The sequence below is a fragment of the Marmota monax genome, unplaced genomic scaffold (assembly GCF_021218885.2).
Source record: "Marmota monax isolate L192 unplaced genomic scaffold, Marmota_monax_Labrador192_F-V1.1 WCK01_AAM20220418_F8-fsc00003, whole genome shotgun sequence".
Lineage (NCBI taxonomy): Eukaryota > Metazoa > Chordata > Mammalia > Rodentia > Sciuridae > Marmota > Marmota monax.
Genome location: NW_026694084.1, coordinates 8,295,124 through 8,314,392, shown reverse-complemented (window position 1 = coordinate 8,314,392; position 19,269 = coordinate 8,295,124). Strand labels below are relative to the sequence as shown.

The following is a 19,269-nucleotide window of genomic DNA, read 5'->3' as shown; positions in this document are numbered from 1 at the left end:
CTATATCTCAATAAAGCTCTTTTAAAAAAATATTCATTGTTAAATTATAGGTGGACAATATGTCTTTGTTTTACTTTATGTGGTGCTGAGGATCAAACCCAGTGCCTCATGCATGCTAGGCGAGCACTCCACCTCTGAGCCACAACCGCAGCCCTCAATAAAGCTCTTAGTATATCAAATTAATAAAGTAAATAAAAAGATACTACCAACTCTTAAGATTTATTGCATTATAAAAGAATACCCATAATTATATTGAAGGTTATTAAAAATTCTTTTCTAACTCCATATCTGTGTAATGTTATATTCTCTTCATATATGTCAATCAAAATAATATATTGTCACAGACTGAATACTGAAGCAAAATGCAGAGAAAATATCTGGCTGTCCTCCATAAAGTCAATACATTAAAGAAATCCATACAAATGTATAACAAAGCCAGTAATTGTTTTTGTTTTGGAAAATATACTTTCGTAAGAATTGTTATTTTTATATAAGAAGGGTTTGTATTGTTATTTTTCAATGAGTTAATAAATATCATTAATGGTCTATGTTTTATTATGATAAATATTGATAGCTCTACCCTACATAAGTTCTACGTGGTTCTGAATTTTTCAGATTATAAAGAAGTCCTTAAAAATTGATGAACTATTCCTTAATTTAAGAGAGATGAAGTGTAAGAAGAATTTGACCCACTTTGGTTGTCACTGAAGATAGAGGAAGGGTACCAGGAGCCAAGGAATATAGGAAGCCTCTAGAAATTAGAGAAGGCAAGGAAATGGATTCTTCCCTAAGGCCTCCAGAAACAAAGCCCTCTGTCAACTTGATTTTAGTCCAGTGACACATCTGTATCACATTTCTGACCTAAAGAGATAAAAGATAATAAACTTGTGCTGTTCTAAGCCACTTAGTTTGTGGTAATTAGTCATAGCAGCAAAAGAACACTAATACAGTGCTAATGTCAATTTTCACCCACGACTGACTGAAGAAAATTTACCATAATATTAAAAAAATCAGCTTTAAGGTCTCTTACCATTTTCAAGGTTCTGAACCTAATTTTGTATTTATAATTTGCATTAGTTTTAAAGAGAACCAACTGATAAGCCCAGAAAAATTAGCTCCATTTAGGGAGAAGGCTAAAAACAATATTAGAAGAATTATCCCTGATCAGATATACCCCAATTCCACAGGTTCACAAATATCTCCTGAGATCATTGAGAGAGCAATTTCTTAGTTTTTATGTAAGAACAGCTCTATGACAAGAGAGAGATGCCTGAGAAAAGACCAGGAAGATGAGAAATTAACTTCAAAAATATTTTAGGAGACTAAAATGAATGATGGTCAAAACTCTTCTAAACTATTGTGAAGAGATCATTTAAGTAGAGGAAACATTTATGAAGCGATTACCAATAATTAGAGATAACTATAGATTGAAGAGCATTTAAATTCCTTATTCTTTTTTTTCCCAAATGGCTCAAATTTCAGAAAAGCAGAAGAGAGACATTTTTAGGTTGCTTCTAGAAAGAAACTTCACTAATTATATTGAAGAAAACAGACTTTTTATTAATTATCAACAAACGATGTATAAGAAAATGTCTTCAGTAGTATTACTTTTTCTCATCTATCTGGTTGCTACAACTCATCTCCTCAACCAAGAGGCTTTTATTTTTTGGAGCACAGCATGAATTACCACTGGAGGTCAGTCTTGGGCTTTTCCCCAGGTCATCAAAAACAATGAAAGAGGAGCAGAGGGAAGTGCAGGCCAATTAGGAAGGTCCCAATCTCTTCTTTTGCAAATGAAGAGTTTTAGATATGTGTGGCATCCTAGAGATTATGGTTGCAATCCATACTACTAATTGATTTTTAATTGTTTTGAGAGTTAAAGACATTTTAAGAAAATATTTTACTTATATATTCTAACTGAAGGAAAACAGACAAACCTGAAGAATTCTGTATGATTCATGATGACTCATGTAGGTATTCTACTCTCAACATTAGATAAATCCCAATTAAAGAACATGTTTTTACAAAATATCTGACCAGGATCATTCAAAACTGTCAAGATAATACAAAACAAGGCAAGTATGAGGAATTGTCATGATCTAGAGCCTATGGAAACACAACTAAATGTCATATGGTAACCTGGATAGAATCCTGGAACAGAAAAAGAGCAGTAGGAGAATGTCTTGAGTAAAAACTGAGGCAAGCCAAATAAGGTATGGATTTTAGTAATAATAACATATCAATGTTAGTTCATTAGTTGTGACAATGAACCATAATATTGTAAAGATGTTAATAAGAAAGGAAACTGGGTGCAGGGTATAAGGGAACTTTCTATATATTTGTATAACCTTTATGTAAATCCAAACCATTCTAAAAATTAAAACATTATGGAAAATAATAAAATACTAAAACATTTATAAAATTAAAAAAATGTAGGGCTGGGGTCATAGCTCAGTGGTAGAGCATTTGCCTTGCATGTGTGAGGCACTGGGTTCAGTTCTCAGCACTACATATAAATAAATGAAGGTCCATTGACAGCTAAAAAAAATTTTTAAAAAATTGTAAAGCAATCTATATATCAATAAAATAAAACTTTAAAAGATATGTAATAAAATAAGAAAAAAATCTGAGATTCAGGCCCTGAGGTTCAGGCACTGTATTTTTATTCCTCTGGTTTTAGTTATTAGAAATCTTTATATTTCACCATTATTTGTATTCATCTTTGAAGATTCTGATCTATATTTACCAAGCCAAAAGTTAAAAGTTTAATAGAATACGCAGGTTCCTGCCCCATCTCAAACCTTCAAACCGTACTTAACATTCCTTTATAGATAGATGATCTTATATTCTATTTCACAGAGATAGAAAAAATATCATCAATGGGCATCCTCTCAACTCTCTCTTAACTAAACTCATGAATCTGTTAATATCTGATCATTTCTCTTCCATTCTGTCATACTGAAAGTATTCTGCATCCCACTGTCAACCCCTCTACCTTTTTTAGGTGAATACTATTCTCTCACTATTTTGATAATATTATATTATCAGTTTGTCCTTCTCATTCCAATAAATCTCAATCTCTCTTTCAATTTAATCCTTCTACTGACATTTCAACATGCTTGGCTTTCCATATTTAGAAATAAAACCAATAAACAAATAAATAAATGCCTCTTGAAACTTTTAGAAGAAAGTAGTCCATTCTAACATTTTTATGTACAGGCATAAAGGAAATGCTGAGATGGTCAAAAGTATAAGAACAGGTGCAACCTGGGCACCATGGCACACATCTGTAGTCTCAGCTACTCAGAAGGTTGAGGCAGAAGGATCACTTGAGCCCAGCCTGGGCAACACAGTGAGACCTCATTCAAAAAAAAAAAAAAAAAAAGGAGAACAAAGTGCAGTAAATACCATTCTGCAGCTTTGTAATTTTTATAACTCATGCTGTAAATTCCCATTTCATAAGCTAAGTCAGTGAACTACGTCTAACAATGCTTCTACTCAATATATTCTCAATGGCGTGTGTGTGTGTGTGTGTGTTTGAGAGAGAGAAAGAGGCAAGACTGACATGGGGCTGAAGGCAGATAGAGAATGCAACCCTGGCTTTGACAGTTATTAGTATATAACTGAGGCAAGTTATAAAACTTTCAGGAAATTTAGTTTCCATATCTATACAATCTGAAAAACAGCCCCCAATTCAGAGGGTGATTATAAAGATTAAAGGAGTTATGCAAAACAAACCACTGTCTTATACACGGTGGGAACTCAATAAGGACTTTTCATTGTTACAGACTTTGAGTAGCTACTCTGACACTGATGGAAATCATAATAGCCAGTGAGCTTTTGCGTCTTCTGAAGCCATGCTACTGAGTAGTTCCTGAAAGCTAGGTTTAATGAAGTACATTTGTAAATAATAAAATTCACCATTTAAAAATGCACAGCTAGATGAGCTTTTACAAATGTACACAGTTGGGCAACCATTACAACCACCAAATATTTCCGCCACCCCTGTGTGCTTATGTATTTTTTCAAAGGTACACTAATAAATGGGTCAATCTTTAGAAAAAAATGTGGGGGGCCACCTATGGCATGTTTTCCTTTTTTGTGGGTAGTTCTCTTTAGTTATACTTAGTTATTTTAGATGACAGCAGATTAATTTTGACATAATTATAAAAGCAGGGACTATATCTTGATCCAATAGTCTCTCCAGTAATTCCCCAGACCCTTTCCCTCCCTGATCTCCAGCTCCCTTTCCTCTAGATCTTTCTGCCATTTAACTATAAGTTTTTTTTTTAAGTTAATTTCTTAGAGATGTACATAACAGTGAGATCCACTGTGCTATATTCATATATGTATACAGGATTGTTGTGTCAGCTTCATTTCATTCTTTCCTTTTCCCATCTCTCCTCCCTTCATTCTCCATTCTCCACTCAAGTTCTTTTTTTAAACACCGCCCCCACACACTTACTGTGGATTAGCTTCCACATATTGGAAAAAACATTCCTTTAACCAAAGTTTCTTGGGATTGGCTTATTTCACTTAGCATGATAGTCCACAGATATATTCATTTACTAGCAAATGTCATAAACTCGTTCTTTTTTATGGCTACATAATATTGTGTATATAAACCACATTTTCTTTTTCCATTCATCTGTTGAAGGGCACCTAAGTTGGCTCCATAGCTTAATTATTGTGAATTGTGCTGCTATAAACATTGATGTGGCTGTGTAACTGTAGTATGCTGATTTTAAATCCTTTGGAGTGGGTTAGATAAATGGGTAAAATGGTGGTTCCATTGCTAGTTTTTTGAGAAATCTCCATATTGTTTTCCAGAGTGGTTTTACCAATGTGTAGTCCCATCAAAAAGTATGAGTTTCCCCTCATCCTCACCAACACTTCTTGTTATTAGTATTTTTGATAATTGCCACTCTGCTGGAATGAGATGGAATCTCAGTGTAGTTTAATTTGTATTTCTCTAATGGCTAGGGATGTTGAACATTTTTTCATATATTTGTTGCGCATTTGTATTTCTTTTAAGAAATGTATGTTTAGTTCCTTTGCTATGGCCTATTTTCTGAAGTCTATGACTCTTAAAAAGTTTAAGAGGAAGATTATTGGACTTAGGTTTGGTGTTTATTTTACATATGTCTATACTCTGGGAGGATTTTTAGTCATGTGCTGTGGAAAATCGTTGAGGATAAGCCAAAATTCTTGAAATAAGAAATCTAAAAAGGTATGAAATATCAGAACAGAATTATATACATTTCCATGGTTCTGATGTTAGTGTTTTAACAAGTCAATTCTTTTACATAATAGTAAGAAAAAACCCAGAAATTGCCTGTTAGAAAAAATACAAATTATCAGAGAGGAAACCAAGCAAATCATGGATCCTTAGTTATTTTGAAGAGCCACTCATGTATCCTATTTTTATTCAGAAAGAATAACAATGAATCAGTTATTAGCTATTTTCCCAGGGCTTTTCTTCTTATAAACAATAATTTTTGTGACACAAGAACATGGCATTAAAAGACAGCATTGGAAATTAGAGAAAAATTGGTGATGAAGAAGCAATTATTACAGATTCAGAATTGATGGTAAGAAAGAAGACTATGCCCTTAGCATGGACTGGAAGAAAAAGAAACTGAAGAGAAGTAGATGGCATAGGACTGTGGAAGGACAAGGGGAGAGAGCAGCCTTGAGAACAAGGCCTAGGGAGCACGAGGAAGTGGCTGGACCAAAGGGACTTTTACCTGCTCTGACAAGCCAGACTGAAATATTTTTAAAATACAACTTTATCATGCTTCATAGGCAGATAAATATGGTGTTCATGTAGTTCTTTATACTTTAGATAAATGTAGAGAAGCCAAGTATAATAAACAGTAGCAGAAAGTCTAGGGACACAAATCTTTACTTTAGATAGAAATATTCATTACTTTAGAAATGTTAAAAGAACATGGCATAAGAATTGTATATTTTGTAAAAGCTAAGTAAAAAGAATTTTTTTGTAAATGAGATTCTTCATAGAAAACAGAATTTTTACCTATCAAAGAGAATATAGTAAGAGGTACCAAACATGCAAGGGACAGGCTATCAAGTGAACTAACAGTGGGGACTGAAGGAAAGAGAGAGCTAAGGAAGTGCCTAAAACCAAGTGGTTAAGTGCAGGAGGAGGAAGAGAGAAGGCAAAGAAAGCAGTGCTCAATTAGCTATGAGTTGTCTACTTTCTTCTCCAGGATATGTAATCAAAGGACTCCCACATCAGATCTTCAATGATGTGGTTCTATTCTTTGCCCATGAAAATATGGTTTATATTTTGCTTCAGTTTTATTTACTCTAAGTCATTGATTTGAAAATGAGCATGTGTTACTCCTTATGCACACCACCTCTGTAAGTAGGCTTAATAAGATGATTACTTGCTATTCAGGAATAACAATAATTACTGCAGTCAAATGAACATAACCCAGGGCAATCTCAACCTTCTCACCCTTTTATTTTGTCCATTTTGAAAGTGTTTAAGAAAATAAGATAGAATAATTGCAGCTTCTGGAAACAATGGGTTATACTACATGATATAATATTTGAATTCTTTACTGAAATAATCAGATAGTAGGTCCTCATTTATATTAAGTGGGGGAAAATATACATATGATTTTATGTTTGAAGATCACAGTCTTACAGAGGAATACTATCATTGTGTGAGTTCAGCCTAAAACGGATCTGAGCTTTAAAGCATAACTAAGTCATTCTCTAGCAAAACAAACATCAAATTCTCTTGATTGCCTCTTGATTTAAATAAAACATTTTCGGTCTACTAATCACAGCCTTCCACAATATGTACCAAACCTGTCCAACAACTATAGAGTTAGTCATCAATTTCTTCAAATTCTTTTGGAGTATATGTTGCATAGACCATATCTTTTCTATTTTTAGGAAGACAAATAGGAATTCCCATGAACTAAGCAATCTATTTATTAATTCATACAGCAAGCATTTACTCAGCAGCAATTCCATTGGGTGCTCGGTATTTTCCCAGGGTTTTATCACCTCAGATTTAGAATACTGTAACAATACCTGTATCAGAGAAGATGGTGTTTGGCCTTATATAGAAAGCCAAATATTAGTGGCTTGCTTAATAATTTATGATGATTTTTCTCATATAATCTAAAGTGATGGCTGATGTGATAGTACTATTATGTCACTTGTACATCAGTATAATTTTTCATTGCTATCTCACTGTACGGTTTTTGTCCTGTTTGTCAACACATGGTCACAAGTGGCCAGTAATTCCCATCATTGTTATTCCAAGGAGGAGGAGGAGGAGGAAGTAAAAAAGTTTCCCAGAAATTCACAGAATACTTCATTGACCAGAACTGTGTCAAGGGAATCAGATGAGGTCATCAAGATCCTAGGTCAATATCTTCGCCTTGCTTATTATGTGTATTTGTCTCCTCTTTTCTAGTGTTTTTTTTTTTTTTTTAAATACAGAATAGGTTGTCTTCCCATGACAATGTTAAAGCAGAGGAACAGGGCACGGTCAATGACATTTTCAGTACTGCAATATCTAAACATTTATCCATGGGAAAGAGTTTTTTCTTCATAGTGTCTTCGTATGAAACACTGCCCTTGCCTGAGTCCTGTGACCATTTCAATCAATAACCAGGTCTGAAAGTTGAAGTACTATTGGCTAAGTATTTGTCACATGACTACCCTATAAATGGGAAGCCCTGTCAAAATCACATGAAATGGGAGAATGTTGAATACCCAAAGGAGAGTTCTGCCATTTGATGGAGAGAGGGAGAAACAATGGGAAAAGGCAGTGTCCTTACTTAGCAGTAAATAATTTTCAAGCTAACTTTATATCTGTTATAGTAAGTGGTAGAAAACTTTAGGCTGTATTTGGAAATACGGTCAAAGTGTTGTGAAAGATGCAAAGCTGCTTTCTGAGGAATATTATGGCTTTACTTTCCAGGTAACACTGAAATCTGTGAACTACAAACACCAATTATCTCCTTCTTCCACAGTAAAACAATTTCAAGCAGGCAGGGCACACAGCAGTAAAATAATGGTTAGTAGGGCACATGTAAAAAGACTACATTTCTTGTTTTCATGTGCAGTTGGGGGTGACCACAAGGCAAAGCCTGGTGTGACCATTGGAATATGATATAAAAGATGCAAGCAATTTAAAGGCCTGTCCTTACAGGGAGCAGTGTGCTCACTACTACCCATTTCTTTCACCTTTGCTCTAAATGGCTGATTATAACATACACACAGTAAGTAATCTTGGACTAATGAAGAGACACTTTAGAAATTACTAAGTAACAAGAGGAGAGGATCCTACGTCTTTGGGAGCAGTCACCATCCAGCCTTAGACCACTGATTTAAGACTGATACATAAGAAAGAAATTTCTATCTATTTTTGAGTTTTATGACATGTAGCTAAGATAAAATGGAAAATGAGATGTTATAACCCTTATTTTCACAATAGACCTTCTTCAAACCTCCCCATTACTGATCTGATTTTTCTAAGTGTATGTGCCTGTTCTTAATAAGAAATGATACATATTGTATACTCTAGATTCCAGTTGGATAGCTATGTAGCCCAATTTATAAATTCATGTGTGTGTGTGGCATGTTTTAAGAATATATAGTAAAATTCTTTTCAGAGAATATACTTTGGGTGAAGGAGTTTTTCCAACTCTGATCTACTTAATGTTCAGAATTTTGCAGAGGTACCCCAAGTATCACTGTAACAGTAGGTCACAATCTGGTTTAATGTTAAAGGGTTCTAATTCCTCACATTCTTTCCAAAACTTATTATTTGACTTCTTGATTATAGCATCTTGGTGAGTGTAAAATGGTGTTTCCTTGTGATTTTAATTTGTATCTCCTTAAATGGCTAATAATATTGAAAAAATTTCATGGACTTATTGGTCATTTCTACACTATCTTTGGAGAAATGTTTATTCAGATCCTTTATATCATTTTTAAGTTGGGTTATTTACCTTTTTATTATTGAGTCATTAGACTTCTTTATAAATCATAGGTAGAAATCCCTTATCAGATAAATGATTTGAAAGTATTTCCTCTCATTCTGTGGGCTGTCTTTTCACTTTCCTGGTAATGTCCTTTGAGCCACATAAGTCTAAAATTTTTATGAAGTCCAATTTACCTATTCTTTTAACAGAGGGGGTGCATTCCTTGTGCTTCTAGTTTCATATCTAAAAAGTCATTGCTTAATCCAAGATCATATTTTATTCTAAGAACTTTATAGTTTTAGCCTTTATATTTAGGTCTTTGATCAGTTTTGAGTTAGATATGGTATGAATTAGGCATCTTCCTTCTTTCTTTTACATGTGAATATCCAGGTGCCCTGGTACCACTTGCTGAAATGACTATTCTGCCATTGAGAGGTGTAGGCTACATGTACCTTGTCAAAAATCAATTAACTGTAGATGTTAGTCAAGTTAGTTCCTGGACTCTGAATTCCAGTCCAATGATCTATATTTCTACACACTATCTTAATTACCATAGCTTTGTCATTAGTTTTAACATCAAGAAGTATGAGACCTTCTTTTTCAAGACTGTTTTGGATCTCTCACATTTCATTATGAATTTTAGAATCAACTTGTTAATTTCTACAGAGATTAGCTGGGATTCTGAGCAGTATTTTGCTGGGTTGGAGATCAATTTGTGGAGTATTGTCATGTTATTAACTTAAAGTAAGCCTTGTGGTCCACAAATGTCTTTTTATTTATCTAGATCTTTAAAACTTTCTCCTCAGATTGAGAATATAGCTCAGTGGTAGAGTACTTGCCTAGCAGGCATGAGGCCCAGCACCAAACAAACAAACAAAGAACAAACCCAAATCTTTCTCTCAATAATATTTTGCAATTTTCAGATTGTAAATTTTGCATTTCTTTTGTTAAATGTATTTCAAAGTATTTTATTTTTTGATGGTATTATAAATATAATCATTTCATTTTTAATCATGTTTTAAGTGTATAGAAGTATAATTGATTTCTATATACTAATCTTTTTTTCCTATAACCCTGCTGAGCTCACATATTTGTTGTAAATGTTTTTTAGTTATTTCTTAGGGCTTTCTATACACAAGACCATTTCATCTGTAAATACAAATAGTTTTACTCTTTCTTTCCAATTTTTTCCCTTTTATTTGCCCTTGCTAGAACTTATAGTTTAATGCTGAACAGAAGTTATCACAGAAGCATACTTGTTTCTTTCTTGGTTTCAGGGAGAAAGCATCCAGTCTTCTATCATTAAATAGCTTTCTTACAGATACCATTTATCAAGTTGAGGAAGTTCCTTTCTTCTTAGTTAAGTGTTTTTATTAAGAAAGGATACTGGATTTTATCAAATGCTTTTTTACCCTTATTAAAATGACTGTATAATTTTTGCTTTTTATTGTATTGATACTTTTTTTTACATTAATTGAGTTTTAGATGTAAAGCCAACCTTGGGTTACTAGGTAAATTCCATCTAGTCATGGTGTATAATTCTATTTATATATTATATATTGCTAGATTTAGTTTGTTAGTATTTTGTTAATGATTCTGCATCCATATTCTCCAGAGATATTGTTCTATAGTCTTCTTTCCTTATGAACACATACAGTTTCTTGAATGCCACTTCAATCTCTTGCCAAGAGACTAGCATAACAAATAAATATCACTTCTACTATGTTACCCCATTCATTTAAGTCTTTGAACTTTGGTTCCCAACTGCCCACAATAAAATATTTACTTTGTAGTATATCTCCCATTATTTCCCAACACAGTTCCTTCACCTATGAAAGTGGACTTTTTCAATATCCTATCAAAAATCCTAATGTTTACAATTTCCATGTCTTTTTCCACATTATTTCTCTAAACCTTAACCTCTTTTTATTAACACCAAATGTAATGTCTATTCCTCTACTGCTTCTCTTCCCCAACATTCAATCTTTAATCTCATGAGTTTATTTAAGCTTATAAGAATGATTCAATCAGTTACAGAATTTAAACTAATTTTTGCATAAATGAGTAGTTGTATTTGTGTATATTCTGATCTAATCTCCATTTGTTTACTGTCTATCTTCCCTACCAAATAAATAAGCACTAGAAAATGAGAAAAGATACTTTACTACTTTTAATTGCTATCACCCTAGTGACATACTCTATCTTTAATACATAAGAACTGAATATTTATTGAGTAAATACATCGGCTTCTCTTCTCTACCTAGTCAGTTTCAACTTCTCCATGAAGTTAGGTCACTGATAAACTGGCCTAATGCCTTCTTTTTCTTCCCTGAATTCTTATAATGTTAAGCTTCCAAAGTGGGATATTTAGCACTTTACACAAACTACTCTATATTCCTTGTTATCACTCTAGTAGTCTATGCTTTATTTCCCAAATGATTATAAAATTCTAGAGGGCAGGGACCACAGCGTATTTATCCTTCATATCTCTGTTTGTCTGTAGCCCATAAATGGTAGATATTAAACATTCAATTGACACTACTGAATAAGGATAGGGTAGTCAGTTTAACAGAACCTTAGGAAAACTTACATGCATTTACTGGATTTCTGGAATTGAAGAGTGATAAACATCATTCTAGCTGAAAAAAATTCAAATTTTAATTGTCTTCTTGATATTTTCCATCTACTTTGAGGAAACCAAGATATGTTTTTGCCTGAGCACAGCCTGTTTATTAGGAGAAAATTTTAACAACTTTTAACATTTACAAGGCTTAACTTAACTAAAACTTCAATAGGTGTGAAAGTTGAAATCCTTTCCTTGAAGAGAACAGGGAGTAAATATGTAATCTCTTTCCCAGGTCTAGATTTTAAGAAATTCAAGGCATTACATCATAACCTCTCTTGTCCATTTAAGGCTCTGCTTGAATTCATATTTTATTGGAGTCTGTGTTTATTGCCTGGTTACAAGCAGACTATCCAGGTGCCTTTGAAGGGAAAAAAATACTTAGCATAGCAAAACCACAGAGAGAACACTACATGTATATTATCCAAAATTCCCATCTCCTTTCCTAAATACAGAAACATGTCACTTTTGTTCTGACTTTTCCATTTACATCTACTTCAAGATAGAGAGCACTGAGATAGATTTGAATATCAATAAACTCCTCTAAACCAATCTCCATTTCCAGCTTCTAACCCAACCTCCACCCATATATGCTCTTGGGGTATACACTGCCTCTATTTCCCTCATCTTACCCAAAATTCTACTTCATAAAACATCTATTAATATACCACCACACATTTAAGAATCCTTTTTCCTCTTCTTCACCCTCAAGTTCCTATCTCTAACTATTTCTAGCAATCCTTAAGTGGGTCAAATGTATCTGCAAGAAGTCTTTGCTTCTAATGAAAAATTTTCCATTTCTAAAATGAAGAACAACTCCAAAGCAAATTACTTTCAGTTATAGTAGTAAGAATACACTAAAAACCTCAACTTCACCACTACTTTCTGGGCATGTTTTTAACCACAGTTCATACAAAAAAAAAAAGTCTAATGTGTTTGGCTTATTTGATAACAAACTTTAAAAACATCAAATTAAACCATAGGTATAATAAATAAAATACATATAAATAAATAAATAATATATATAAATAAATAAAATATAGGTATAATAAATCATATTTCAATAGTTTTATGTTCTGTTTTTATATTTAAGCACTATCTAAGAATGGTGGGGTATGGGCTGGGGTTGTAGCTCAGTGTTAGAGCACTTGCCTCATATGCATGTGGCAGTGAGTTTGAACCTCAGCACCACATATATAAAATAAAGGTATTGTGTCCATCTACAACTAAAAGTTTAAAAAAAAATTTAAAAAGAATGGTGGAGTAAAAAATTTAGCAAATTTATTAATTTATATTCATTGAACACAATGGTTTCTTGACACCCTAGATTTTCTGCAACCCTTTATGTCAACTTCAAAAATCATAATTTCTGGGCTGAGGAAATAGCTCAGTTGGTAGAGTGCTTGCCTCACATGCACAAGGTCCTGGGTTCAGTCCCCAGTATCACACACACACACACACAAAAAAAAAAAACAAAAAAAAAAACTGTAATTTCCTTTCATTTAGCTATGTTGTGCTAAGGGTACAGCAGGTCAAGAGAAGCAACAGTATAGAATGAAGAATGCAGAACAAAGTCTTTAGGAAAAAGGGGTTAAGGGACATAGGTAACATTTTTATATAAGGTTCAAAGTGTGAAAATTATTAAACATTTTTTTTTTTTTTAATCCAGGGGCACTTTGCCACAGAGTTACACCCCTAGCTTTTTTCTATTTTTGAGACAATGTCTTGCTAAATTGCTTAAGGCCTCACTAAGTTGGCGAGGCTAGATTTGAATTTGCAATCCTTCTGCCTCAGCCTCCTGAGCTGCTGGAATTACAGGTGTGTACCACCATGCCTGGTTTCTTTCATTCTTTTTCTTTTTTCCCAGTTGTAGATGGAACTTTAATTAATTTATTTATATGTGGTGCCTCGAAATTGAGCCCAGTGCCTCACAAACACTAGGAGAGTGTTCCACCACTGAGCCACAACCCAGCCTGGTTTCTTTCATTCTTTTTTTTTTTTTAATATTTGGACACAATATCTTTATTTTGTTTGTTTATTTTTTTATGTGGTGCTGAGGATCAAATCCAGTGCTTCACATGTATGAGGCAAGCACTCTGCCACTGAGCCACAATCCTAGCCCTCTTTCATTCTTAATAAACAGAAATTAGCCTTCTCTGTGACTCATGGTAAGAATAAAAGAAATACCTTTTTTACAGTTTTTTTTCCTGGAATTTTATAGAAGATTTATTCTAAGTACAGATATGATGAAAGAAACACAAAAGAAAAAGCAAAGAAAATACTTCGAGAAGCATCTAACAAGAGTTGTTCTGTTTTATGCTGACATGCTTTGTGGTAATAATAGACTTCCAAAGAAGACCAGATCAAAATTAAAATTCTAGGCAGGCATTCAACTTCTATCATTGTGTCCTTTCTTCACTGAGTATGGGAAATAAATGACTTACCAGTTATTTATTGAGGATATTCCCACAGTACTCTTACAAAGTTCACTTCCAAAAAGAAGCCCTATCTCTGTAATGTATCTGAGTCAATGAAAGCTACACTAGGTTTCTTACAACACATTTTAGAAAATTCAGCAGGGTAATAAAATCATGTTTTTCTGAGGTCATTCTACAGCAATTTTGTAAAGTTGCATGACAAATAAGAGGAAAAGAGACTAAACAAATTTCAAAACTAAAGAATATCAATCCAGAATGTTTTATGATCATATTGTGAATAAAGTTAAATGCAGAATAATTAGCAGAAAGCATCTAGTTTAATTATAGCTGTTCTATTGTAAAGTTGGCACAAATGCAGTAACTCTTAATTAAAATCAGGTAATAGTTACCTCTGTGGCCTTTTTTGATGGTTCCAGACCAGTCATATTTGCAACTATTAACTGATGTAAGAGTTGAACTTGAGCCACACTTAGGAAGAAGTCCAGGTTTGTGGTTATATTCACTTCCAAGGAATGGCCACATACTAAAATCTCCTGAAGGAGAGGGCAGGGAACAAAGGTTGAATACAGATAAAGAAATAACATAGGCTTCAGATAATAATTCATCATTTTTATGCTTATTTGACTATTACTACTTTCTAAGTCTAATGGGACTTAAGTTCATATGTTAATGAGGAAAGCAAAAATGATGAGTAGTCACTTGCCATAGTTTAATGGATTAATTTTAAAATCATTTATATAGGTTTACTATATGCCAGGCCTGGGTCATTAAAAAGAATTTTTCACCTTTTCATATCCATTTGACTTGTTCATACTTCAAAACTTCTATCATTGTTTTAATATATAAGAAACAATGTAGTTCTAAAGCAGGATCTTGTACATCATTTCAAATCAACAAGTATTTACTGAAATTCTTCTAAGAACAGTCACTATAGTAGAATACTAGGATTATCACAAAAAAATAAAGTTGTTCTTAAAGGACAACTTGCTCATGTGGAGGTTATAATCTAAGGGAGCAGACAGATATAAATAGGCAACTCTAGGTAGGCAATTTTAAGCAAACACTATGGTGTAAGTATTCTCCACAAGAGAATTCAAAATGTTTGTAATAGCATATGGTACTGAAGCCAAAGATAGCTAGACTAATTAATTTTACTTCTTAAAACTGTTAAACTTTTAGCAGCATTAGTTACTCATCCACTATTTAATGTTGCTGTTCTGTATAACTTGAACATTTATCGCTGAAAAACCTATTAGGAAAACAACAAAAGAGACATCCAGAAGCTTCAATTAATAGTTAAGCAAAAGTCCTGCCTCCTGTCATGAAGTCCATGTGGACAACGTTAAATGCTTGGGAATGTCCAACATGCCTTCTCCTTGTTAGCATGGATTTGAAAGGACACTATGGCTGTCCAAATACAACTGGAAAGCTTAGAATAGTTTTTAATAAAGCCATAAAGAATAGCATATCTGACATGATTATCCTTTTTTTTTTTTTTTTGGTTAAACAAACTTTTTCTCCACAAATTTCCTGTATTCTCTCATTATACTTGGAATTCTTATTTTAGTCATGATGAAAAAAAGTACATTGGCTCAGAGGTTTTCTTTTTATTTTTTAATTGTCATTGTAACATTTCCCAGAAAGATGAAACATTGTCCTAAAAATATGTTAGTTCTATTAGTAGAATATCATCCTGTGAAAATAAGCATCCTGTAATTGTAGGTTAAATGGTATAAATGCAATGGTAGAATCATTAGCTAACACCATAAAAATAAGTTCTGTTTTTACTTCTTTTATAACTATCATCTTCTGATCAGTTTGATCTTTAAAATAGTTGTACATGAGGAAACTGAGGAACTGGGAATTTAAATGAATAGCTGCAGATGACATCTTTTAACATGAAGCTGAGCTTGGACTAGAACTAGGTTTTCTGCTCTTCAACTTTGTGCCTATTTCACTTGGGAATGAGAAACTTTCTAATCATGCCTTCAAGTTAGAAGATAAGTTAATTAACATGCAATGGTATTTTATTTACAGTTTGACACATATGTAACATATGGAATTCTCAGTATATAGATAGTTAGAAAGATGCTATAGAAGTTAACAGTATACAAGTTAGAGCTAGACCAACTGAGTTCATACCTTGTTATGCTTTCTACTTCTTGTGAAATTTTGCAAATTGGACACCCTCTTAAAACCTCAGTTTCCTCATCTATAAAATTCAGGTAGTAGGAGTAGATTATTAGCTACATTATCATGAGGATTAAATGAGTTATTACAAGGATAGCAATAACTGTATAGCATTAGGAAGTGCTTAGTAAATATTAGCTATGATGTTAAATCTTATTATTAATAAGCTAGTTTGATGTCACATGGGATGAAACTCGAAAATTCAAAACATATCAAGAGGAATTGCTCTATTATTTAGACTAAAATGACATCTATATTATGTCCTACCTCTGTATGTAGATTTTCTGGAGAACTTATTTTGGTGAAAATTATGGCAGGTGCTCCAGTTATTCGTACAGAGAAGTCAGTCAAAATGGGGGTCAAAATTGCTCTCCTTTCTTGATGTCGCCTTATGCTAAAAGATAAAGTAAAAAATTATTAGTTCACTTTTTTCAAGGATAATTTTCATTAAGAATTTAAACTATGAAAATAGATGACAAAATTATATTACTATTCTGAGAGTACTGCATATTTTATAGACACAGTTTCTTAATGCAATACCACAAAGACCCGTGAAAGATAGGAAAAATCTTCACTGAAAAAAAATCAGATATAATTAAGGCATTTCACATTAGTATCATCTTAAGACCATTTTTCTTATAAATAGATGCATATCATTGTTATCATCAAATAATTTTACTATTTTTGGAATTTTTTTAAAACCAGGAATTGAACCTAGGGGCACTTAACCACTGAGACACATGCCTAACACTTTTTTTATATTTTATTTAGAGACACAGTCTAAGCTGCTGAGGCTGACTCTGAACTCACAATCCTCCAGTCTCAGCCTCCTGAGCCACTGGAATTAGAGGCATGTGCCACTGCTCCCAGCTGAAATAATTTTTGATTTCCTCCTTTTAATATTTCTGACCTTCCATTTGACAACTGCCATCTTTTCCAATCTCATAGGCTCATGAGCACATCCTCTTAATCTTTGAACTCCTTTTGTTAAGCTCTAAGAACCATCTTACTTAATGAATTACTGCAGCCTTTAAAGTCCATTTAATGGCTTTTGTGTCTAAAACCAAATGTTTTCTCAAAACAACTCTGCATATAAAGTAAAAATCAGTAATAGACCCACATCACCAATGAGAAAATGAAGTTCTATACTAAAGTTATCCAATAGGAACAAAGGCTCCAGAACTGGCTTTGAGGGCAAGCTGATGTCAGACAACACACATTCTTACCTCTGATTAGTTATATAGCACAATATTTCTACTTAGCATTGAAAATTGCTAAGAATTTCAAAGGAAGCACTGATTGCATGGTAGAAGATGAAACTGGAAAACAATGCTGAGAAAACAAATTTCATGCTGTTACCTTCAAGACCATTTTTTATATCCTTAATTTTCATTCTGAAATAATATACTATGTTTATGTTTTATTGAAAGTCATACCTTAAAATTTCCTTTGAACCATATTAATATAATATTCTTTATAAAAGTTTCTTATCATTTCCTTATATTATAAAGTGATAAAGTTGAAATCAAATAATTGACATGTTATCTCATGAAAAAACGTAGATAAAATCCAAGTTTATGCATATCTTCCCCCCCCCCACCCCCTGCCAAATCAGAGGAGCCTAGAGAGTACTAACATCTTTTGTTAAATGTGCAACAGGCAGAGCTTTATGTGATGTCTGCCAAAAAAGTAAATTGGATCATCTGGTTCTGTGACACATAAGTATTAGATTTCAAGAAAGTCAATTTTAAAGAATTAAGAGATCTGGTAAGTAGAGAGTAACAGGAAGAAGTATTAAAATATGTGACTACAGAGGAAGGGTTTAGATCCTGAGAGACACTATAATTATAGCCTAATAGCTCAAATTCCATAAAATGACCAATGTGAGAAACATGTAACATCTGATGTGCTCTCATAGGGGAGTGCTAAAATATATGATGGATTAAAAATACCTTAAAATGGAAAAGATGGCAGGGAACCAAATAAAAACAAATGTTAACTAAAGTACTGATGGAAACAAAAAGTACTTGTCCACACCACATATTTTTTTATTGTTGTGTGATGAATTAAATCAGTAAAAAAGCATGAGACATATGATTATAGAATAAAATTTAAATCAAGTCATGGGTATTAGAAACAAAAAGTTAAATTCTGAAATATTACAGTTCAAAATTTAAAAGAAAGAACTAAAACCTAAAGTATTAATGAGGTTGTTTGTGGAGGACCTCAGCACTCTCAGTAAACCAAGTAAATACATTTTAATAGCTATTTTGAGACAAGGCAAGAGTTTTGAAATGAACTGGTTACCTAGATCTTGGGTACCTGAAGAGCTAAGAAAATATTAATTAACCTATCTGAAAAAGGAGCAAGGGAATTTGCCTGTTTTGCCAAGAGAACTTGTTGAAAACAAAACATAACAAAACAACAAAAAATTATGTATATAAAATACATAAACAAAAACAAAAAAACCATCTATCTTCCTGGAAAATAAAAAATGGGAAATTCCCCATGTGTGTTGAGTAGTTTTAATTTACACTACCTGTATGGTCCTGGAATACTCTTTTGGAGTTATTTACATAAAAGGGGCATCAGATCATTTATAATGCTATAGCATCTGTCCCAAATAGACCAAAATCTCTTTACAAAAACATGTCCTAGGCTGGGATTGTGGCTCAGTGGCATAGCACATGCCTTGCAAGTGTAAGGCACTGGGTTAAATTCTCAGTACCACGTAGAAATAAATAAATAAAATGAAGGTACTGTGTCCATCTAGAACTAAAAATATATTTTAAAAAAATCATATCCTCAATGAAAACAGAATTCTCCAGGACAAAGACCACTGAATATAAGCTTCTAATCACAGATTATTTTATATGCCAAAAAATCTTTATTAGCAAAAGAATTAGATCTCATTTTCAAATGTACTGCCAAGAACTTTTGATAAGAAAATTAGTTTATATGGATAATAAAATATACTTGTTTAAAATTTTAAATAAGGAATGAAGTAAAAAGAAAAAAAGCTACAAAAATAACTAAATATAATTTG

The 19,269-nt window shown here is 32.9% G+C and overlaps 1 protein-coding gene across 8 annotated transcripts in view; it reads right to left on the bottom strand.

Moving 5' to 3' along the window:
• Vps13b (vacuolar protein sorting 13 homolog B) overlaps positions 1-19,269 on the bottom strand; it is a 756,023-nt gene that overhangs the window by 236,189 nt on the left and 500,565 nt on the right. For all 8 annotated transcript variants that reach the window (XM_046464889.2, XM_046464891.2, XM_046464888.2 and 5 more), the window contains 2 exons: positions 16,491-16,617; positions 14,423-14,566 (listed from right to left, as the gene is read on the bottom strand). In XM_046464889.2, the coding sequence (XP_046320845.1) occupies positions 14,423-14,566; positions 16,491-16,617 (271 nt within the window). The remainder of the gene's footprint in view (positions 1-14,422; positions 14,567-16,490; positions 16,618-19,269) is intronic.